This window comes from Gymnoscopelus braueri (assembly GCF_963280865.1).
Source record: "Gymnoscopelus braueri genome assembly, chromosome: 11".
NCBI lineage: Eukaryota > Metazoa > Chordata > Actinopteri > Myctophiformes > Myctophidae > Gymnoscopelus > Gymnoscopelus braueri.
The window spans coordinates 13,465,907-13,490,473 of NC_137613.1; the positions used below are offsets into that span (position 1 = coordinate 13,465,907).

Below are 24,567 nucleotides of genomic sequence, written 5' to 3' on the forward strand. Positions count from 1 at the left end.
AAGTTTAAAGGAATGCTCTGTTTTGAACAAAATGCCTCAAATCGTGAACACAGCATGCAATTTCCGTGAAACTTTGCACGCACATTCCCACTATGCAGAGGAAGAAATGCCACTTGAAATTTGGCCCTTATGGTGGCGCTATAACAGGCCGATTCATGTTTTTACCTATAACTGCACTGATCTGTGTAAAACTCTGTATGCGCACTCCCTAGAGGTCAAGGAAAAACCTTTGCACTGCATTTTTCACATTTGCCTTTTATAGCGCCACCAGGAGGCCGACTTATGTAAAACAAATTTCTTTATAATACTACTTCCGATTTCATCCAAACTTCACGCAAATCGGTATTCATGATCTCTATAGTCTTGTGATCAAGGTGAATCTGTTTGATTTTTTATATTCCATCCTGAAAGGCTAAGATTCACATCTAAAGTTTGCAGTAGTGGCTCGTTTTGAACAAAATGCCGCAAATCATGAACGCAGCGCCCGATTGCGGTCAAACTTTGCACGTTACGGAAGTTGCGGAACAAATGCCACCCTTTTAAGATTGGCTTGTTATAGCGCCACCAGCAGGTCTAATTTATCAAAACATTTTTTTTGAACAAAATGCATCAAATCATGAATGCACTGTCAGATTGCCGTGCAAGGCCTAAGAAGAAATGGCACCCTTTTCACATCGGCCTATTATAGCGCCACCAGGAGGCCACAATAACCTACCTGACCTGGCGGAGACCTGTGCTCCGAGGAGCACTTTTTCTAGTTAGAGACTCATTCTACAGCAGCATTGGCTAATTGTTCTGGATATAATAACACACTTTATCCAGTAGATGTCCTCATAGCATACAGTATGCTTGGTTGTAAATGAAGCTAATGGTTATGGAAACACTTCATAATGGTGAATAATAATAATAATAATAATACCAGCTTTAATAAGTGGTATTGTACCCCTCATTGTATCCCTCTGCCTTCCTCACACAAACAATGTTTTTTTTTCATGTACAGTTTATGAATGTGTGTGTGGACAGGGTGTGGTTATTGTGGTCTTTTCTTAGATCATGTCTTGCATAACAGTGCCTTGATCACAACTCTGCTATTAAAGAGTGCTTTGCATGAAGCTACAGCAGAACTACAGTACAGTATCACTCATAATATTCAGATGAAATAGACATTGTCCTACTGTACCTCTACTGGCAGACTTCACAGCATCAAACCTGAAGTGTAACAGGTGTTTCACTTGCCTTGTCAGAAACCACCTTGCTGGAAGAACTGTACCTCTTTTGAAGGTCAAGTTTAGTTTATTGATTTGCACAACAGATATTAATATTCATATGCACAGTATAAAAGCTCTTTCCAAGGAAAGAAAGGGTATAAATGTTCTGTGGGTGAGGTAGGAAACCCTAGGAGGGCTTATGAGGGCACTTCACCGTTCCATTCTATTACACAATGAGCTGTACAATTTATTAACATGACATTTTTTATAAAAATTCACTCAGGAGATAAAAAAAACAAAACACGTATAAGATTAAACAACAGAAACAACCTCTAGTTTTCTGTTGCTCACCTGAAATCCAGTGTAGAAAAGCTTAGCATCGTTCTGGAATCTTTGAAGACCAAAGAGGGACGCCTTAAGCCATGTGTTCTCCTGGGTGAGCTGCGCAATCTCCTGCCGTGCTGCGTCCAGCTGCTCTTCTAACGGCAGAGAGGTAACTGAACATAGTCGTGTTCAGGACGGGGTGCAGGCTGAACATAGTCGTGTTCAGGACGGGGTGCAGGCTGAACATAGTCGTGTTCAGGACGGGGTGCAGGCTGAACATAGTCGTGTTCAGGACGGGGTGCAGGCTCAACATAGTTGTGTTCAGGACGGGGTGCAGGCTAAACATAGTTGTGTTGAGGACGGGGTGCAAGCTGAACATAGTTGTGTTCAGGACGGGGTACAGGCTGAACATAGTTGTGTTCAGGACGGGGTACAGGCTGAACATAGTCGTGTTCAGGACGGGGTGCAGGCTGAACATAGTCGTGTTCAGGACGGGGTGCAGGCTCAACATAGTCGTGTTCAGGACGGGGTGCAGGCTGAACATAGTCGTGTTCAGGACGGGGTGCAGGCTGAACATAGTCGTGTTCAGGACGGGGTGCAGGCTGAACATAGTCGTGTTCAGGACGGGGTGCAGGCTGAACATAGTTGTGTTCAGGACGGGGTGCAGGCTAAACATAGTTGTGTTGAGGACGGGGTGCAAGCTGAACATAGTTGTGTTCAGGACGGGGTACAGGCTGAACATAGTTGTGTTCAGGACGGGGTACAGGCTGAACATAGTCGTGTTCAGGACGGGGTGCAGGCTGAACATAGTCGTGTTCAGGACGGGGTGCAGGCTGAACATAGTCGTGTTCAGGACGGGGTGCAGGCTGAACATAGTTGTGTTGAGGACGGGGTGCAAGCTGAACATAGTTGTGTTCAGGACGGGGTGCAGGCTGAACATAGTTGTGTTGAGGACGGGGTGCAGGCTGAACATAGTTGTGTTGAGGACGGGGTGCAGGCTGAACATAGTCGTTTTCAGGACGGGGTGCAGGCTGAACATAGTTGTGTTGAGGACGGGGTGCAAGCTGAACATAGTTGTGTTCAGGACGGGGTGCAAGCTGAACATAGTTGTGTTCAGGACGGGGTGCAAGCTGAACATAGTCATATTCAGGACGGGGTGCAAGCTGAACATAGTCGTGTGCAGGACGTGTTCAGGCCTGCACCCCGTCCTGAACACACTAACAAGGGGGCGGGGAAAATAAAACAAATGCAAGGCAAAAAAATCCAAATAAAAAAAGTCCCCAAAATAAGGAAAATGTCTTCAACCCATGACAAGAACATAGACTGTAACCCACCATATTAAGATAATAATAAAAACATGATCAAAATATGACATTCAAGGTAATCATGATGATCCCATAAAGTCCATATATCATAGTAGAAGAGATCCAATACTAATACAATCATATGTCCATAAAGTCATGACTGGTGCACATGTGAGTAAAATGAATACTGCTTTTTGTCTGAATGTTGTATTCTCCAAATGTTTACCATATATCTAGATTTGATCAGATTATTTAATGTTTAAACCAAATTATTTATACTGTGGATGAGTGAGCATGAATAGTTCTAACAAGAAGTCAGAAGGTCTTTCTGACAGATGGACTCCTACAGTTTAAAACTGGCCTCTCTCCACCCTTTCTCCGTTGATTCACAGGAGCATTTTCACCTCCGTTTCTCCTGAAGTCAATGATGAACGCCTTCCTCTAGAAAAAATAAATAAATAAGCATGTCACACAAAACTCCTACAGACTTGAAAAAAATATATTTTAATATATTGTTATTGGCTCTTACTCAGGTCTTCAACAAGATGCTTCTCATGCTTCTGCAGAGCATCGTAGAACGCTGACATGGCTTTTTTCCCTTTCTTTTTCATAATGTCATGCAACATTCTCACTTTAGCCTCACTGGTCCCCTCTGCCTTGATGTTGCTATACGTCTCCTCTGACAGAAAGCCTTCACGAAGAAGCTCATCGAGTGCACCCTGAACCTCTGTGACGCGTTTAACGAGCTCAGTCCAGTTCTTCTTCATGAAGTCTTCTTTCATTTCTGTTAAAATAAAAAGTCAGACTATTATGTCATTTTAATTCTGATTTCTGGTTTCACAAAGGTAGAGGTGAACTGCACTTAAAGTTTAATGGCCCAGATGACTGAGGGAGGAAAAAACAGGACAATCATTGTTAATTTCATTATGTTGTAGTTCTTGATTTGATGTCAGGGTCAAATTTAAAGGTCAGAGAAGAGTAAAGATCTTACCTGTTGTCAGGGTTATCTGAAGTTGTTCCACACCTGAGGCATTTGAGAGAAAAGTGTGATATTTGTTCATTTGATTATAGTAACACACCCAGGGAAGTTGTAATGAAGTCCACTCAGATATATAATCCTTTATTGAACTACTCTTATAGTTATAATAGTTTATATAATCCTTTACTGAACAACTCTTACACATTACCCTGTAGGGGTGATATATATGAAGGTCACTAGGTCAAAGGTAACTAGCATGTTTATTAATTGTATCGTACTATAAATGAATCAATCAAGTAATTAGTAAAGAAGCGGTTGGTGACATTTCTTGTCAGAGGAAACACATGGTAATCTGCACCACCAGACCAATAGTGGGGGACTTGGCAGCAACAGGGAACACAATGCACATTTGAGAATTGGTAATGACAACATTGGAAGAGAAAATGTGAACAAATAGCAAGAGAAAAAGACTGTACACATATTCCACCGTCTCTTAACTCCATACATCAAGGTTATACATTTTTCTTTATTCACTATGTTTAAACCTTGTGCACTAATTGCACTAAAATGTTTTGAGATCAACACGTACTGTATAATGTTCCTTGCTAGACTATTTGTAAAAGCAGCATAGACTCACTATCTGGAGGTTGAGTCTTACTGCGTCTCCTCTTCCTCACTGGTAGAGTAGAGTCTTCATCTGTGGTCTCTCCACCCACTGCAACACAACACAGACATCAATCAAACAGTCCAGGTGGATTAAATACCAAGGAGAGTGAAAGAGCTTTAGCCATGTTCTATAGCCACAAAACCTGTGATGTCATGATGAGATGCTATGGTGTGGTTCTGACATCAAATGGAAAGACTTACACTGTTTGACCATTCACATTTACCTTCTTTTCTTTTGTGTTAAGCTTTACTGGTAATGTTCATGTGTTTTTACACCCTTATTGACAGTCTTAAGGTCTGACTACACTTGCTATAGGTGAGAGGGTCCATGGACAGCAGTTGGTTGAGATTATACTACAATTTGGTGTCTGCAGACACACATGCATTCAAGAGCAAGACTCAAGAGCAATACATGCAACGCTCAATACTATAATCCTCCTACTCTAATTGGCGGCCAAACTCATGGAGGCTACACAAGTCTATGAAAGCAGTCTCCAAGCACACACATGGCCCAACTAACTCCACATTTCCCCCCAAAATTCCTCAATATTCTGCCTGTAACACCAGCTGCTTCCCATACCGTTACTCTACTTGCACGATGTACATTTAATATGAAACGCATTATGCCCCAATACTATGCAAATCACTTCGCCAGCTCGCAATTTACTTCCGGATGGTTCTTTTAACAGCCAATCATCATCATCTGCGACCAAAACTGAGCACCTTCGTTGCCACATCCGTGAAACGGGCAAGAAACAAGCGCTGCCGTGGTCTATGCAAACGAGCCCCAAGCAGCTCCCTAACGACAACACAGGCGAGGGGCGAGCTGAGTTGGACAGACACGCACGGACCAACAAACTCCATTCACTTTTATGCAACGAAAGCCACCACAGTTATTATGCCTGCAGAAAACGGACTAGAGAGAGAGAGAGAGAGAGAGAGAGAGAGAGATAGAGGGGGAGGGAGGGAGGGGGAGAGAGAGAGAGAAAGAAAGGGGGAGGGAGAGAGAGAGACAAGGAGAGATGTGGCCGGGAGCGTCACAGACAGAGAGGGAGAGAGAGAGACAGAGCGAGCGAGCGAGAGAGAGAGGGGGAGGGAGGGAGGGGGTGAGAGAGAGAGAGAAAGAAAGGGGGAGGGAGAGAGAGAGACAAGGAGAGATGTGTGTGCGTGCGTGTGTGTGTGGGGGGGAGAGAGACAAACGGACAGAGGGAGAGAGAAAGAGAGGGGGAGGGAGAGAGGGGGAGAGACAGTCACGGAGAGGGAGAGAGAGGGAGGAGGCTGTTGCCTTGCAGATGTTACACACACACACACACACACACACACACACACACACACACACACACACACACACACACACGGAGAGAGAGAGACACAGAGAAAAAAAATACTCGGGTTGGGGAACAAACATGCCGTACTAGGTGGACGCTATGTCAACTAGCCCACAACAAGCGTGCGTGCGTGCACCTCACGACCAATGACAGTTTTCACGTTGACAATGGCGCTTTCACGTTGCTAAGATACGTTCTGTGCCATTTACTACAGCCGCCAATACTCCACAGCGTCTTCAAAAGAGACAACGCCTCCAAAAGTACAGACGTGAGTGGGCAGAGACAAACCCTTGGCATGACAGCGTCTGTGTAGATGTTTACAAAGCAAACTGCAAAGTATGTCGCCGTATGTTTTCTGTGGCGCATGGTGGACTGGCTGACATCCAAAAATATACCAACCCAAAGGACCCAAGCACAAGTGTCACAGTTCTTGAATGAAACATCTCCTGAGATCGATTTGGTATGGGATGGGATATTACATCTTATTCATCCGGTTGTGTTTTTAACAAGATGTCATTAGGCTATTTCTATTTACCTGCCCTGCCCTGGCAGCCTACATATTGGCTGATGTGGGCATAGTCTAGGCTATTTCAGTAGACTCATATGGTTGATTATTCATTAATGTTGAGTTTTTAAAGTCTAATAAATAAACATGTATTTCATATATATTAATCAATATAATTAAATAGTGTGCCCATTTAAAGAACAACTCATATGTTGTTATGCTCATCTGGAAAACGGAATTCTTCATAATGGATTATTATAACAGCTAATAAATACATAAATAATATAATTCATAAATGCATAAATAAATACTTAAACCTAAATAAATAAATAGTGTTCAGACAATAATATAAAAATGTCTATGTATTTTAGGGGTTTGGAGGCCTGGCTTTTCTAATATAATTTCATAAATTTCTATGCATTTCAGGAGTTTGGGGGGGCTGGCTCCCCCAAAATAATTATATAACCTAACCCTAACCTAACCCTAAAACCGAAATAAAGTCACAAAAAACAAAATAAAAAAAGTTTCAAAATCCGCCCACCATATGTAGTAGGGGGTACTAAGCACAAAAAATGGCCAAATCGTTACGCGGCGGATAAAAGCATGAAATTTGATACAGATGTCCCTTGGGTCATCCTAAAACATCCTAGAAGGGGTGCCCAAAAAAATCTCAAACAGGAAGTGAGTTATGGACAAAATTCAAAATGGCCACCTAAACTGTTGACCGTTACTCAAAAGATACCGAAATAATCTCCAAAAAGCATAAAATTTGGCACATATGTCCCTTGGGTCATCCTAAGACATCCTAGAAGGGGTGCCCAAAGGAATCTGAAACAGGAAGTGAGTTATGGACTAAATTGAAAATGGCCGCCTAGTGTTGTCGATTGACTCAAAAGACAACTAAAGAATCTCATAAAAGCATACAATTTGGCACACATGTCCTTTTGGTCATCCTAAGACATCCTAGAAGAGGTGCCCAAAAAATCTTAAGCAGGAACTGAGTTATTGACAAAATTGAAAATGGCCGCCTACAGTGTTATCCATTGACTCAAAAGACAACTAAAGAATCTCATAAAAGCATACAATTTGGCATACATGTCCCTTGGGTCATCCCAAGACATCCCAGAAGGGGTGCCCAGAAAAATCTTAAACAGGAAGTGAGTCATTGACTAAATTGAAAATGACCGTCTACAGTGTTGTCGATTGACTCAAAAGACAACTAAAGAATCTCATAAAAGCATACAATTTGGCATACATGTCCCTTGGGTCATCATAAGACATCCTAGAAGGGGTGCCTGAAATTATCTGAAACAGGAAGTGAGTTATTGACTAAATTGAAAATGGCCGTGTACAGTGTTGACAGACGATGCAAAAGACACTCATAAAAAATAATCTCATATAAAAGCATGAAATTTGGTACAAATGTCCCTTGGGTGATCTGAATGCATCCTAAGGGGTGCCAACATTTTTTTTAATAGTCTCTCAATGGAAAACACTCCTCCCACACGGGCTGCACTGCTACAATATTCAAATCGAGCAGCCAATCTGGCATTTGGTCCAGAAGCCTGAAAGCTATGCAATCTCTACCATCTCCTGACAAATATGGATGGATTAAAGTCGCTGATTCGTGGACACCTTTATGGACACTCTTGCCAGAGGCTGCTTAAGTTTGTAGAGAACTCAAGTGTGGCTGCAAAGCTGAGCCCTTCTGTTCGAGAAAGTGTAGATGCCGGGATGCTGGGTTACCTTGCAGAGCATTATGCCAATGTGCTGGTAATTGCGAAATGGCACACATGAATACATGTACTAGTTACTAAACACTAATCACAAAAAAACAGTAATGATCAAGAAGAAAATACATGAGAAGATAGAGTGTAAAACAAGCAAGAAGATGTAGAGTGCAAAATAAATAAGATGCAGAGAGTAAAATAAGAATATGCAGAGTAAGATAAGATGCAGAGTAAAATAAATAAGAATATGCAGAGAGTTAGATAAATAAAGAAGATTCAAAGAGTACAATAAAAAAATAATGCAGAAAGTAAAATGAATAAGTGATGTAGAAATGAAAACAGAAGGTAGACTACAAAATACGGCAGGTTATGCACTGCATAACCTGTCGTATTGAGTCTGCATAATATGCAGACTGCCATGGTCAACTGTTTAAACAGCCATTTAGAATTTCTTCAACATGGTCCCTTCCTAAAAAGTTTAATAAACAAGCAAATAAATAACCTCTTCTAGGATATATTAAGAAGCACTCAATGTACGTACCAAATTATACACTTTTATGGCGTCCCTTTATGTTTTCTTTTGTGTCAACTGCTTTAGGCGGTCACTTCCTGTTTAAAATCTTTTTGGGCACCCCTTGTAGGATGCGTTCAGATCACCCAAGGGACATTTGTACCACATTTCATGCTTTTATGAGATTCTTTAGGTATCTTGCATCATCTTTCAACACTGTAGGCGGCCATTTTCAATTTAGTCAATAACTCACTTCCTGTTTCAGATTATTTTGGGCACCCCTTCTAGGATGTGTTAGGATGACCCAAGGGACATATGTGCCAAATTGTATGCTTTTTGGAGATTCTGTAGGCTTTTTGAGTCAATCGCCAGCACTGTAGGCGGCCATTTTCAATTTAGTCAATAACTCACTTCCTGTTGAAGACTTTTTTGGGCACCCCTTCTAGGATGTCTTAGGATGACCCAAGGGACATGTGTGACACATTTTATACTTTTTGGAGATTCTTTAGTTGTCTTTTGAGTCAATCGACAACACTAGGCGGCCATTTTCAATTTGGTCAATAACTCACTTCCTGTTGCAGAATTTTTTGGGCACCCCTTCTAGGATGTCTTAGGATGACCCAAGGGACATGTGTGCCACATTTTATGCTTTTTGGAGATTATTTTGGTGTCTTTTGAGTCAACGGTCAACAGTTTAGGTGGCCATTTTGGATTTTGTCCATAACTCACTTCCTGTTTAAGATTTTTTTGGGCACCCCTTCTAGGATGTTTTAGGATGACCCAAGGGACATCTGTATCAAATTTCATGCTTTTATCCGCCGCGTAACGATTTTTCACTTAGTACCCCCTACTAATGGGCCCCATGTCGGCAATGTCAGCGGGATCCACTTGGGTCCCAACTGGGATGGCCATGTGGGATATAAGTGTTTTCTATCTGGGCCTTAGGTGGCTCCCACCTAGGCAATTCTATGTGGGACCGAGGTGGGTCCTAACTGGGTTGCCCATGTGAGCTATACGTGGGTCCTACCTGGGCCCTAGGTGGGCCCCAACTAGGCAAGTCTATGTGGGACTGAGGTGGGTCCTAACTGATTTTGCCCATGTGGGCTTTAAGTGGGTTCGACCTGGGCCCTAGGTGGGCCCTATATTTGGCCATTGATGTGGGGCTGACGTGGCTCCCATATGGTTTCAAGGCTGAACCATATGGGCCCACTTGGGCTTGCCCGTGTGGGCTATACGTGGGTTCTACCTGGCCCTTAGGTGGGCTAGGTTGTTACTCCTCCTCCCACCCAGGCAATTCTATGTGGGACCGAGGTGGGTCCCAACTGGGTTGCCCATGTGGGCTTCACGTGGGTTATACCTGGGCCCTAGGTGGGCCCCCACCTAGCCAATTCTATGTGGGGCCGAGGTGGTTCTTAACTGGGATGCCCATGTGGGCTATAAGTGGGTTCTACCTGGGCCCTAGGTGTATTCCAACCAACCAGAGTGCAGTGGCCATCACTCCAAAGGTTGTGACGTCAGGGCTCTCAATACTGCACATTGGGGGAGGAGGAGGGGTGCAGGGCGGGCGCACAGATCGCTGTGTGGGCGCGGGCGCTAGTACTCATAATCTAACAACTTTCTTCCAGAAAACTGAAGGATTTATGAGAAGATGTTTACTGTAGTTTTACTCTATCTTGCGTCAGTTATTTCTGCGCATTCCTGTTATCCTCTGACGAACAGAAATTCAAATAAATTCCTTCAACAAAGATTCGAGAAGTATTTTTTATTTACTTTTTTATTCTGCTCGGGTATATTACAAACCTGGCAACGAACGTCACGTCAATTTTAAGTCCTTTATCGTCACATAATATAATACAGCAGGTATAGCAATGAGTATCCTTTCATTATCTCCTCAAACAGAGCGTCTATTTTTCTTTTCTAACACATTAGCAGTCAGTGGGCTTGTCCGCACATAAAGTACACCCAATCACAAAATCTGAGATGCACAGACATGAGCTGGTGATGAAATTTACATCATTATGTAGATTTCCTATTTCTTGTCAGTAGAACAAGTATAAGCATAGAAAGTTAAGAGTTTCATTTATAACACATTTTAAAGGCAAGCTATGAAACTGAATGCATGACCAGAATGAATAGTGTAACATCATGAAGTTCAACAGAAATTTAAAGAGTAACATGGACTCACAGTCTGGAGGAAGCCATCCCATACTGTGTGTCCTCCTCAGTGGAAGAGTGGAGTCTGTGTTCTCTCCATCCTCTGCAACACAACATAAATACAGTACTTTTACACTTTTGATTACTAACTTTCTGGAGGAATGTTGATTCTCCACCTCCTGATTGGTAGCTTGGGGCCTGCTGTAGAGGTAAACCCACTCTCTATAAGACAAGACAACTATTTATCAACTTACTAATGTTGACGACACACATAAAGGAAATATATTTCAGATTACTGACCAGTCTTTTTGTCTGACTCAGTCCTCAGTTTCTCTAATTCAGTCAGATCATGATGACAGATCTGCTGAGCTGCAATGACAGGTTGAAGATATACAGTATTTATGTTTTGATGAACCACTGAAAAAATAATCTAGAGAGGTAATCTAATGAGGTTTTACATTTTTATAATCCAATTAAGGAAATATATTATTTCATTTTACTGACCAGTCTTTTGGTCTGATTCAGTCCTCAGTTTCTCTAATTCAGTCTTCAGATCACAGATCTGCTGAGCTGCAACGTTGAAGATATACTTATTATATTAAATAGTATTCATTGTTTAATGAACCACTGATAAAAATAATCAAGAGAGATGAGGTCTTTCTTTTTAAATCCATTTCTCACCAAGCTGTTTGTTTTCAGTGATGACATCATCCCATTCCTCTTGCATCGTCTTCAGCTCTTCATCTTTCTGATTCAGTTGTTGGTCTTTTTCTGTCAGTAGTTTATTACTTTCATCCAATTCTTGGCCCTTTTCTGTCAATTGTTTATTACTTTCATCCAATTCTTGGCCTTTTTTTGTCAGTAGTTTATTACTTTCATCCAATTCTTGGCCTTTTTTTGTAAGTAGTTTATTACTTTCTTCCAATTCTTGGCCTTTTTTTGTCAGTAGTATATTACTTTTCTCCAGTTCTGTCCGTAGGACCTGTGGATCTACAGAACATACGTTCAGATGAACCAAAGACATTGTAGCGTGTGTGTGTGTGTGTGTGTGTGTGTGTGTGTGTGTGTGTGTGTGTGTGTGTGTGTGTGTGTGTGTGTGTGTGTGTGTGTGCGCGTGCGTGCGTGCATGCATGTGTATACTTGTATTACTATACTTGTGAGGGCCAAATGTCCCCACAAGTATAGTATAATTTCAGAAATAGACATTGTGACCATTTTCCAGGTCCTCGAAAAATAAATGGTTGTTTTATGGTTAGAATTTATTTTTAGAGATAAGGCTTACAATTAAGAAAAGATTATAGGTTGGGTTAAAGGTTAGGATTAGACATTAAGAGGTTAAGTTTAGGCGTTAGGATTTAAACGTAATTGTACGCCGGTGTCGTGAACTGACAATATCAGATCTACAAGCTCAAGACGTGTCTGTAGATCTGATATTTTCGGCTTTGCGGTTAAAAATGTCAACAAAGAAAATCACTGTCCTAAAACCTTTATAGTGATACAAGTGTGTGTGTGTGTGTGTGTGTGTGTGTGTGTGTGTGTGTGTGTGTGTGTGTGTGTGTGTGTGTGTGTGTGTGTGTGTGTGTGTGTGTGTGTGTGTGTGTGTGTGTGTGCGTGCATAATTGTTTCATTGATAAATGTAAAGTATAATAAAGTTGAATGTTTTCGTTGAGTCTGTTTGTTATCCTACTTACCAAGCATATGAGCTGAATTATTTCTTCTATTCTTCTGCTCTGCTGTCTCCTTGCTGAGATAAGCTTCAGCTTCAAATTTAGCTTGAGTTAAATCTACATAAAGAAGTTAAACTGTGTTTTAATAGCAACTCTTCATCATGTTATACTGACTGGATAATAAATACATTTAACATTAAATCAACTTCAGTCTTGAATACATGTACATGAAGAAGAACAGGCCTGCAAGAATCTGAACCCATCAGATAAAAAGAGACTTTGTATACCTATTGTAAATATTATTATAATAGTATTATATACATTATTATTATGTAAATATAAGCTGAATTACTGATTTGTGTGAATAATTATGTCACTGTCCTCCCATGGGTCCTCGGCTGAGAGTTCAAGCTAACTCAACTGAATAAATAAATACATACAGAAGTGCCACAATATTAATTTGTATCTAATGTATCTAATTGTAGGATGGGGAATGACTGATTTAAGCAGCCATACCTGCCTGAGTCAAACTAATTGGACTGAGAGCTATAGGTGTAACTAAGGATAAATCAGTCATCTCCACAAACATTCAGAGAGAGACACTGTCCAGATAGAAGTTACCATCAGCTCTCCCCTGTGGCTTTGTACCACAGTACAGTAAACACCACACAGCATGTATGTCTGCGAGGGTATTCAAAATATCGGAAGGGGTCCTTGGGGCCGAAAAGCACCGTTTATTCACACTTTCTTGCAGACTTTCATTTTCTGTTAGATAACAACCGACTTCATAGAAGACTGTTGTGATATCTGATCACGCCTGTGACCTTTGAACTCTCTCTTGCAGGACAATGTAACCAATCCAGATGCCATTGGCCTTTTGATTCACTCCTACTGTCTCAGACGATGAATTTGTCAACGTTGTATCAGGTCAGATACATATCTTCATAACACTAATGTCACACCAGGTGTTTCAGCCTATGAGAGATGTTTACATCTTCTATTAGAGGACAAATTATATCATACTATGGTTTCTGAAGCAATGCATTAAATGAACTGCTCTTATTACAAGGCTATATGAATTCCCCCTCTCCAGACTTATATCTCTTAATTCTCAAGGTTATTTGACACACTGGTTGGTTGCATAACAATCAGAATCTATGTTATTAAAATGCAATCATACTCTATCTGAGTCAGTTATTCAGCTCATGCAAATAGTACAGTATGTCTCATAAACTGACCCTTCTGTAAGACCTACTGTACCTGGTTCCTTTCATCAAGATACAAATGTCTACTATTTCTGCAGACTAAAGACCATTTTTAGAGAACCCAATTTCAGAAGCAGAACTTACTATAGACATTAGTACAATGCAGAGCGGGTCAGATAGTCAATGGTGTGGCAAGTGGGGCGTGGCAACAGACTTTTTGAATGGTCAGGACTAGAGAAGGGTTCATATCTGGTGCAGTGGTGAGATGGGTTGGTTTACGCTGAATATTGTCTATGGGTGTGTTGCAGGTGGATTCAATCATGGTCAATCAAATGATCACTTTTTATTACAGTGCATTGTGCATTTACACAGTGTTATGGAAGAAGAGGCCTAGACATTTCTCCCAAGAGCAAACTGATGTAACATAAAATTAGTTTGGGGTCAGTGATGTCTGGTGATGAGCCAAAGAGAAACTGTCAGTTTGTGTAATAATCTATCTAGTTGACCAATCAGTAAGACTTTTATGAAGGAGAAACCTATATGGATAAATGCCTTCAATATTCTGTGTGAGTCATGATGACGTAATTTCGCTGGACAAATCTTTGACCTTATTGACACCAAAATTGTTGGATGCTGCTGATTTGCAAACAACACCCCCTACTGCACCTCTCCTCCCACACCAGTGTGCAGTGAACTCTAGTCTAGCTCGCTTCAACCTGTTATTTGGAACCTGTATTTCTGCCTGTTTATGACCTCTCATGACCTTAAATGTTTTAGACCTGAAACAATATAATTTTTCATAAGCAAATTACACCATCCTTGAAATAAAATGTTAGACTTGAAACATCAAGCAATGTAAATGGTCATTCACTGTGAAGACTTATTAGATCCATTCATTTCTATTATCGTGAGAACGTGATATTAATATGAAAACACATCAGAGAACATGAAGTGGAATATGTTTGATACTCACCAGCCACTTCATATTCATAATGCATAAAAAGAAAAAGAAAAACATTTGTTTAGAAAACTGATATTTTATACATAAAGATGACTGAGTGTTTTCTTATAAGTTGTTAATAACCTGGAATAAGAAATGTAATTATTAAATAAATTAGTATGTGAGGTTGTACATCGGCTATTTTTAATGAAGATATTTGGTATAGAGGGAAAAATGATTCAAGTACAGAATTAACTAATGTCTGTTTCACTAAGCATAGAGGGTTTAATTGGTTAAGACTCCTTCAGTTTGTATTCGGCTGATGATAAGATGACAGATTATTATTATTATTTCCATTGTTTAACTATTTTAACCCTATATGGTTGACCGGGGTCTCTCAGGGCTCTATACTAGTCTATTCTGTTTTCTGTGGGGAAAGCTTTCGCTGAAAATAGCTGATCGACAAGCTCACAACGCGTCACAGTAGGTAGGACACTTTGTGAGCTTGTCTATCAGCTATTTTCTGTGAAAGCCTTCCCCACAATAAGGATTCTGGGGTTGAAGTGGTTAAATAACCTATAGACACAACATAGAATTATTAAATAAATTAATCTGCTATCTCATAATTGTGTATGATAATCTGTCAATAATATGAATCAGTTTGGCTGTTAACTTAAATGACACTATTTTGTACTGCAGTGGTTCTCAACCTGTGGGTCAGGACCCCCAGGGGGGTCCCCATATTATTTTAGGGGGTCCCCAGATGATTAGCTTAATGTGCAACATTGTTTTCTCACTCAACAGTAAACAAACCAACATACAGTATAAGAGTATACAGGGTATCTGCACATTTCTAAAGTGACAATTTAAGGACTTTTAATACCTTTTTAATACCTCTAAAATGAAAAGGGAAAAGAGACCATTAGGCTAAAGTGTGAAAAGTAATCAACAAACTGTTCTATTAAACATAAAGGCCAAATTGTCAAATATTACCAAAGAAAGAGGCAAACATTGTGGAAATAGCCGATCTACATGCTCACAACGCAAGGCATTGTGAGCTTGTAGATCAGCTATTTTCACAATATTTATCTGTGGAACCGAGTCAATTAAAATTGAATGCCTCAACTCCTACAATTCCATGAGCGTGTCAGGGTGGGGGGGTCACCATTTCAAATATGATTATTTTGGGGGGTCCCCAGTTCAAATATGATTATTTTGGGGGGTCCCCAGTTCAAATTTGATTATTTTGGGGGGTCGTGGCCTGAAAAGGTCGAGAACCACTGTTGTAGAGTATATGGTATGCAGTAAGGTCTGCTACTGTACTGTAAGTACTGTACTTAAGTACAATTGTGAGGTATTTGTACTTTACTTGAGTATTTCCAATTTCCAATACTTTAACTTCTACTCCACTACATTTCGGATCCAAATATTGTACTTTTACTCCACTACATTTATTTGAAAACTTTAGTTACTAGTTACTTTGTAGATTTTGATTATTATTACAAAACTTACATTAAGCACTTCAGCCCAAATACATTTCGGTGATAGCTGATCTACAAGCTCACAATGCGTTGCATAGCGAAGAATTGTGAGCTTGTAGATCTGCTATTTTCAAAAGATTGTTATACATTTGAATATTTTAAATGGGACATTCTGCATAATTAGTACTTATACTTTAAGTATATTTTGATGCCAATACTTTTGTACTTTTGCTCAAGTAAATTGTGAATTCAAGACTTTTACTTTAGTTTTAACAGAGTATTTCTAAAATAGTGCAGTATTGATTTTACTTAAGTAAAAAACTTTGAGTACTTTTTCCACCACTGCCTTCAACACATCCTGTGTAAGAAGACATGCTCTATTAGCTCTGTGGTAAAAATGTCAGCACTTGTGCAGGTGACCTGGGTTTGAATCTCGGGTGAGACATGAAAGTTATAGAGTGCAGCTTTAATGTATCCTTTAATATGATTGGTTGACTTGTCATCAATGAAGTCATCATCAGGTGTGAACTGGAGCCAAATCACACTGTGATCATTATGTTTATGATCAAAATGCCTCAAATCAAATCAGAAAGACCAATAAGCTATCAGAAAGTGACTATATGGAAAATAATGAAGACTTAGATTACAGTAAACACTTATAGCCATTATATGAAAGCACAGTGTAATTTATACATGGAGAGATAAACATGATTACATCATTATATATACATATTGTTGCTGTCGGGCAGAAACCTTGTATCTCCATATTTTAACTTTTATGTTTGTTTGTTATTTTGTCACTGAATGCCTTACTGCATCATACTACAATGTCACACAACAATTGCAAAAATAGCCGATCTACAAGCTCACAACGTGTCGCACTGTGATGCATTGTGAGCTTGCAGATCAAATATATTTGCTATTTTAGAAATTTGTGAAAGTGGTTAAGTTTGGGGTTTTACAAATATTTGATGAATAGTATTAACAATAGTTTGTGACTAAATAATAACTACATTAGATCCTTTAGAACACAGTCATGTTCTTTTTTTTCTATTTCCTGAAAAGTAACAGTTTTTGACAAGGTTTTTGACAAGGTTTCCACCTGACATCTACAATATCACGGTTAATGATAATTAACGATGTGAGGTTGTATATCAGCTATTTTTAATGAAGATATTTGGTATAGAGGGGAAAAGTGGTCCAAGTACAGAGTTAACTCAGGTCTGTTTCACTAAGTATAGAGGGTTTAATTGGTTAAGACTCCTTCAGTTTGTATTCTGCTATGGTGAAAACTTGATGTAAATCTGAAAACATATTGGAGGCCATGAAGTAGAATTGATTTAATACTCACCAAACACTAGTTCACGTTCACATTCATCATTCATGAAAAGAGAAAACACATGGTTGGAATGGTTAGAAAACTGATACTTCACAAACAGAAAGATTACTAATAATTAGCAAATTGTTAAGGAACCTGAAATATGGAATGCAATAATATAATGGGTTAAATTAATCGACTATCTCAATTATTTTACAAAGTAACAGCTTGCTTCATAAATCATGATGATTCAGCATTCTAATTACAACATTCTAATTTCATTTGTGAAGTGACTAAATGTCAGCTTAGAGATACAATTCTACACTATAGTATATATTAAGAGTGAAACATTTTCATCTGCTATGACAGATTGGTTTATAGTAAAATGATCAGTTTCATAGTTAAAAAAAAAAGTTTTTAGTACTTGAATCAATCTATTATCTAATGTCAATATTATTTGCTATTCACGTCAACTGTTTCTGCAGTCCATGCCATTTATTATTAACAGCCTTGTGAGCATCAACTTGTCATATTTTTAATGTTTGCACAAAACGTTCACCTCCACACTACTCAGGAATCAACTTTATCCTCCATAATAATCTTCTGATTCATTCATTTAATCTTCCTCAGTATGCCATCATTTATATCTGGTATTAACATGCATTCTGTATCTGTAGTATATGTTAACCCTTTAAGACCGGGAACGCATCTCTGTCATTTTAAGATTGTTTTGGCTATTCAAAAATAGCAGATATACAAGCTCATAGTGCGGCACCGAGTGCCGCGCTATGAGCTTGTAGATCTGCTATTTTTGAAAAACGTTTGAACATTTGTGCAAATCTTTGAATATGTATTTTTTTTAAGCGAACATTTTTAACTCTGTTACAACTTCTGGGGGTCCCTGGAACAAAATATTTTGAGGTGGGGGTCCACGGCCAAATACATATCATTTTGGGTGGTCCTTGACATGAAAAAGTTGGGGAACCACTTATATTATAGCAAAATACGTTCAAAGATTTGAGATAAAAATGTTTGCTTTAAAAACATATATATTCAAAGATTTGCACACATTTTCCAAAAAAATGGCAGATCTACAAGCTCAAAGCGCAGCACTCGGTGCCGTGCTATGAACTTGTATATCTGCTATTTTTGAATAGCCAAAGAAATCTGAAAGTGACACGGATGCGTTCCCGGTCTTAATGGGTTAAGGGAGAAAACATGTTAGTGCAATATGTAAACACATAGGATGGATCGTGATGGGTTAAACATGATTACATAATTATATATACATATCGTTGCTGTCGGGCAGAATTCTTGTATCTCCGTATTTTAACTTTTATGTTTGTTTGTTATTTCGCAACTGAATGCCTTACTGCATCATACTACAATGTCACACAACAATTGCAAAAATAGCCGATCTACAAGCTCACAACGAGTCGCACCGTGGCGCGTTATGAGCTTGCAGATCGGCTATTCTTGCTAGTTTAAAAAATTGTGAAAGTGTTTAAGTTTGGGGTTTTATAAATATCTGATGAATAGTATTAACAATAGCTTGTGACTAAATAATAACTACATTAGATCCTTTAGAACACAGTCATGTTCTTTTTTTTTCATTACCTGAAAAGTAACAGTTTTGGACATACAAGGTTTCCACCTGACATCTACAATATCACCTTAATGATAATTAACGATGTGAGTTTGTACATCGTCTTTTTTTTATGAAGATATTTGGTATAGAGGGGAAAAGTGGTCCAAGTACAGAGTTAACTCAGGTCTGTTTCACTAAGTATAGAGGGTTTCATTTGTTAAGACTCCTTCAGTTTGTATTCTGCTATGGTGAAAACTTGATGTCAATCTGAAAACATATTGGAGGCCATGAAGTAGAGTTGATTTAATACTCACATGGGTCTAGTTCAAGTTCACATTCATCATTCATGAAAAGAGAAAACACATGGTTGGAATGGTTAGAAAACTGATACTTCACAAACAGAAAGATTACTAATAATTAGCAAATTGTTAAGGAACCTGAAATATGGAATGCAATAATAGAATGGGTTAAATTAATCGACGATTTCAATTATTTTACAAAGTAATATCTTGCTTCATTAATCATAATGATTCAGCATTCTAATTACAACATTCTAAGTTCATTTGTGAAGTGACTAAATGTCAGCTTAGAGATACAATTCTACACTATAGTATATATTAAGAGAGAAACATTTTCATCTGCTATGACAGATTGGTTTATAGTAAAATTATCAGTTTCATAGTAAAAAGAAAAAGTGTTCAGTACTTGAATCAATCTATTGTCTGAACAAAACGTTCACCTCCACACTACTCAGGAATCAAGTTTATCCTCCATAATAATCTTCTGATTCATTCATGTAATCTTCCTCAGTATGCCATCATTTATATCTGGTATTAACATGCATTCTGTATCTGTATATGTTAACCCTTTAAGACCGGGAACGCACCTCTGTCATTTTAAGATTGTTTTGACTATTCAAAAATAGCAGATATACAAGCTCATAGCGTGGCACGAGTGCCGCGCTATGAGCTTGTAGATCTGCTATTTTTGAAAAACTTTTGAACATTTGTGCAAATCTTTGAATATGTATTTTTCTTTAAGCGAACATTTTTTAACTCTGTTAAAACTTCTGGGGGTCCCGGGGACAAAATATTTTGAGGTGGGGGTCCACGGCCAAATACATATCATTTTGGGTGGTCCTTGACATGAAAAAGTTTGGGAGCCAGTGATATTTTAGCAACATACGTTCAAAGATTTGAGATAAAAATGTTTGCTTTAAAAAACATAAATATTCAAAGATTTGCACAAATTTTCACGAAAAAAATAATATTTATATATATTAAAAAATGCCAGATCTACAAGCTCATAGCTGGCTCATACTGGGCGCTATGAACCTGTATATCTGCTATTTTTGAATAGCCAAAGAAATCTAAAAGTGACACAAATTCGTTCCGGTCTTAATGGGTTAAGGGAGAGCACATGTTAGTGCAATATGTAAACACATAGGATGGATTGTGATGATTGGAATGTAATCACATGTCAGACCACATCAGAAACTGCTCTGACACACAGAGTGATGTGAGGGCGGCGGTGTGTATTTTAATTTTTATGTTTTTTTGTTATTTCGTAACTGAATGCCTTACTGCATCATACTACAATGTCACACAACAAATGCAAAAGTAGCCGATCTACAAGCTCACAACGCGTCACACCGTGACGCGTTGTGAGCTTGCAGATTTGCTATTCTTGCCAGTTTAAAACATTGTGAAAGTGGTTGAGTGTGGGGTTTTATAAATATTTGATGAAGAGTATTAACAATAGCTTTTGACTAAATAATAACTACATTAATGAGTCTGTGAGGTTGTATATCGGCTATTTTTAATGAAGATATTTGGTATAGAGGAGAAAAGTGGTCCAAGTACAGAGTTAACTCAGGTCTGTTTCACTAAGTATAGAGGGTTTCATTGGTTAAGACTCCTTCAGTTTGTATTCTGCTATGGTGAAAACTTGATGTCAATCTGAAAACATATTGGAGGACATGAAGTAGAATTGATTTAATACTCACAGAATGCTAGTTCACGTTCACATTCATCATTCATGTAAAGAGAAAACACATGGTTGGAATGGTTAGAAAACTGATACTTCAAAAACAGAAAGATTACTAATAATTAGCAAATTGTTAAGGAACCTGAAATATGGAATGCAATAATAAAATGGGTTAAATTAATCGACTATCTCAATTATTTTACAAAGTAATAGCTTGCTTCATTAATCATAATGATTCAGCATTCTAATTACAATATTCTAATTTCATTTGTGAAGTGAGTAAATGTCAGCTTAGAGATACAATTCTACACTATAGTATATATTAAGAGTGAAACATTTTCATCTGCTATGACAGATTGGTTTATAGTAAAATGATCAGTTTCATAGTAAAAATAAAGTGTTCATTACTTGAATCAATCTATTGTCTAATGTCAAGATTATTTGCTATTCATGTCAACTGTTTCTGCAGTCCATGCCATTTATTATTAACCAGCCTTGTGGGCACCAACTTGTCATATTTTTAATGTTTGCACAAAACGTTCACCTCCACACTACTCAGGAATCAAGTTTATCCTCCATAATAATCTTCTGATTCATTCATTTAATCTTCCTCAGTATGCCATCATTTATATCTGGTATTAACATGCATTCTGTATCTGTATATGTTAACCCTTTAAGACCGGGAACGCATCTCTGTCATTTTAAGATTGTTTTGGCTATTCAAAAATAGCAGATATACAAGCTCATAGCGCGGCACCGAGTGCCGCGCTATGAGCTTGTAGATCTGCTATTTTTGAAAAACGTTTGAACATTTGTGAAAATCTTTGAATATGTATTTTTTTCAAGCGAACATTTTTAACTCTGTTACAACTTCTGGGGGTCCCTGGAAGAAAATATTTTGAGGTGGGGGTCCACGGCCAAATACATATCATTTTGGGTGGTCCTTGACATGAAAAAGTTGGGGAACCACTGATATTATAGCAAAATACGTTCAAAGATTTGAGATAAAAATGTTTGCTTTAAAAACATAAATGTTTGCTTTAAAAACATAATTATATATTCAAAGATTTGCACACATTTTCCAAAAAAATGGCAGATCTACAAGCTCAAAGCGCAGCACTCGGTGCCGCGCTATGAACTTGTATATCTGCTATTTTTGAATAGCCAAAGAAATCTGAAAGTGACACGGATGCGTTCCTGGTCTTAATGGGTTACGGGAGAAAACATGTTAGTGCAATATGTAAACAGATATGATGGATCGTGATGGGTTAAACATGATTACATACAGTAATTATATATACACATATTGTTGCTGTCGGGCAGAAACCTTGTATCTCCGTATTTTACCTTTTATGTTTGTTTGTTATTTCGCAACTGAATGCCTTACTGCTTCATACTACAATGTCACACAACAATTGCAAAAATAGCCGATCTACAAGCTCACAACGAGTCGCACCGTGGCGCGTTGTGAGCTTGCAGATCGGCTATTCTTGCTAGTTTAAAAAATTGTGAAAGTGGTTAAGTTTGGGGTTTTATAAATATTTGATGAAGAGTATTAACAATAGCTTGTGACTAAATAATAACTACATTAGATCCTTTAGAACACAGTCATGTTCTTTTTTTTCCATTTCCTGAAAAGTAACAGTTTTGGACATACAAGGTTTCCACCTGACATCTACAATATCACCTTAATGATAATTAACGACGTGAGTTTGTACATCGTCTTTTTTTTATGAAGATATTTGGTATAGAGGGGAAAAGTGGTCCAAGTACAGAGTTAACTCAGGTCTGTTTCACTAAGTATAGAGGGTTTCATTGGTTAAGACTCCTTCAGTTTGTATTCTGCTATGGTGAAAACTTGATGTCAATCTGAAAACATATTGGAGGATATGAAGTAGAATTGATTTAATACTCACATGTGTCTAGTTCACGTTCACATTCATCATTCATGAAAAGAGAAAACACATGGTTGGAATGGTTAGAAAACTGATACTTCACAAACAGAAAGATTACTAATAATTAGCAAATTGTTAAGGAACCTGAAATATGGAATGCAATAATAGAATGGGTTAAATTAATCGACTATCTCAATTATTTTACAAAGTAATAGCTTGCTTCATTAATCATAATGATTCAGCATTCTAATTACAACATTCTAATTTCATTTGTGAAGTGAGTAAATGTCAGCTTAGAGATCCATTCTACACTATAGTATATATTAAGAGTGAAACATTTTCATCTGCTATGACAGATTGGTTTATAGTAAAATGATCAGTTTCATAGTAAAAATAAAGTGTTCATTACTTGAATCAATCTATTGTCTAATGTCAAGATTATTTGCTATTCATGTCAACTGTTTCTGCAGTCCATGCCATTTATTATTAACCAGCCTTGTGGGCACCAACTTGTCATATTTTTAATGTTTGCACAAAACGTTCACCTCCACACTACTCAGGAATCAAGTTTATCCTCCATAATAATCTTCTGATTCATTCATTTAATCTTCCTCAGTATGCCATCATTTATATCTGGTATTAACATGCATTCTGTATCTGTATATGTTAACCCTTTAAGACCGGGAACGCATCTCTGTCATTTTAAGATTGTTTTGGCTATTCAAAAATAGCAGATATACAAGCTCATAGCGCGGCACCGAGTGCCGCGCTATGAGCTTGTAGATCTGCTATTTTTTTAAAACGTTTGAACATTTGTGAAAATCTTTGAATATGTATTTTTTTCAAGCGAACATTTTTAACTCTGTTACAACTTCTGGGGGTCCCTGGAAGAAAATATTTTGAGGTGGGGGTCCACGGCCAAATACATATCATTTTGGGTGGTCCTTGACATGAAAAAGTTGGGGAACCACTGATATTATAGCAAAATACGTTCAAAGATTTGAGATAAAAATGTTTGCTTTAAAAACATAAATGTTTGCTTTAAAAACATAATTATATATTCAAAGATTTGCACACATTTTCCAAAAAAATGGCAGATCTACAAGCTCAAAGCGCAGCACTCGGTGCCGCGCTATGAACTTGTATATCTGCTATTTTTGAATAGCCAAAGAAATCTGAAAGTGACACGGATGCGTTCCTGGTCTTAATGGGTTACGGGAGAAAACATGTTAGTGCAATATGTAAACAGATATGATGGATCGTGATGGGTTAAACATGATTACATACAGTAATTATATATACACATATTGTTGCTGTCGGGCAGAAACCTTGTATCTCCGTATTTTACCTTTTATGTTTGTTTGTTATTTCGCAACTGAATGCCTTACTGCTTCATACTACAATGTCACACAACAATTGCAAAAATAGCCGATCTACAAGCTCACAACGAGTCGCAACCGTGGCGCGTTGTGAGCTTGCAGATCGGCTATTCTTGCTAGTTTAAAAAATTGTGAAAGTGGTTAAGTTTGGGGTTTTATAAATATTTGATGAAGAGTATTAACAATAGCTTGTGACTAAATAATAACTACATTAGATCCTTTAGAACACAGTCATGTTCTTTTTTTTCCATTTCCTGAAAAGTAACAGTTTTGGACATACAAGGTTTCCACCTGACATCTACAATATCACCTTAATGATAATTAACGATGTGAGTTTGTACATCGTCTTTTTTTTATGAAGATATTTGGTATAGAGGGGAAAAGTGGTCCAAGTACAGA

At 38.2% G+C, this 24,567-nt stretch overlaps 3 protein-coding genes across 3 annotated transcripts in view; all 3 read right to left on the reverse strand.

The window, feature by feature from the left end:
- The window catches only part of LOC308094819 (peroxisomal ATPase PEX1-like), a gene marked incomplete at its 5' end in the record, with an annotated part of 32,349 nt that extends 30,761 nt beyond the window's left edge, over positions 1–1,588 (reverse strand). Inside the window, 2 exons of the mRNA XM_080441646.1 lie at positions 1,181–1,209; positions 1,560–1,588. Of these exons, the coding sequence (XP_080297772.1) occupies positions 1,181–1,209; positions 1,560–1,588 (58 nt within the window). The remainder of the gene's footprint in view (positions 1–1,180; positions 1,210–1,559) is intronic.
- LOC308096048 (peroxisomal ATPase PEX1-like) overlaps positions 1–24,567 on the reverse strand; it is a 643,221-nt gene that overhangs the window by 464,083 nt on the left and 154,571 nt on the right. The window lies entirely within an intron of this gene.
- LOC308094820 (NACHT, LRR and PYD domains-containing protein 1b allele 3-like) lies at positions 2,485–10,762 on the reverse strand (the record flags this gene model as incomplete). The annotated part of the gene is made up of 5 exons (XM_080441647.1): positions 2,485–3,277; positions 3,366–3,620; positions 3,828–3,860; positions 4,453–4,530; positions 10,741–10,762. 5 exons carry the CDS (start codon positions 10,760–10,762, stop codon positions 3,258–3,260), a joined length of 408 nt encoding a protein of 135 aa, XP_080297773.1. The 3' UTR covers positions 2,485–3,257.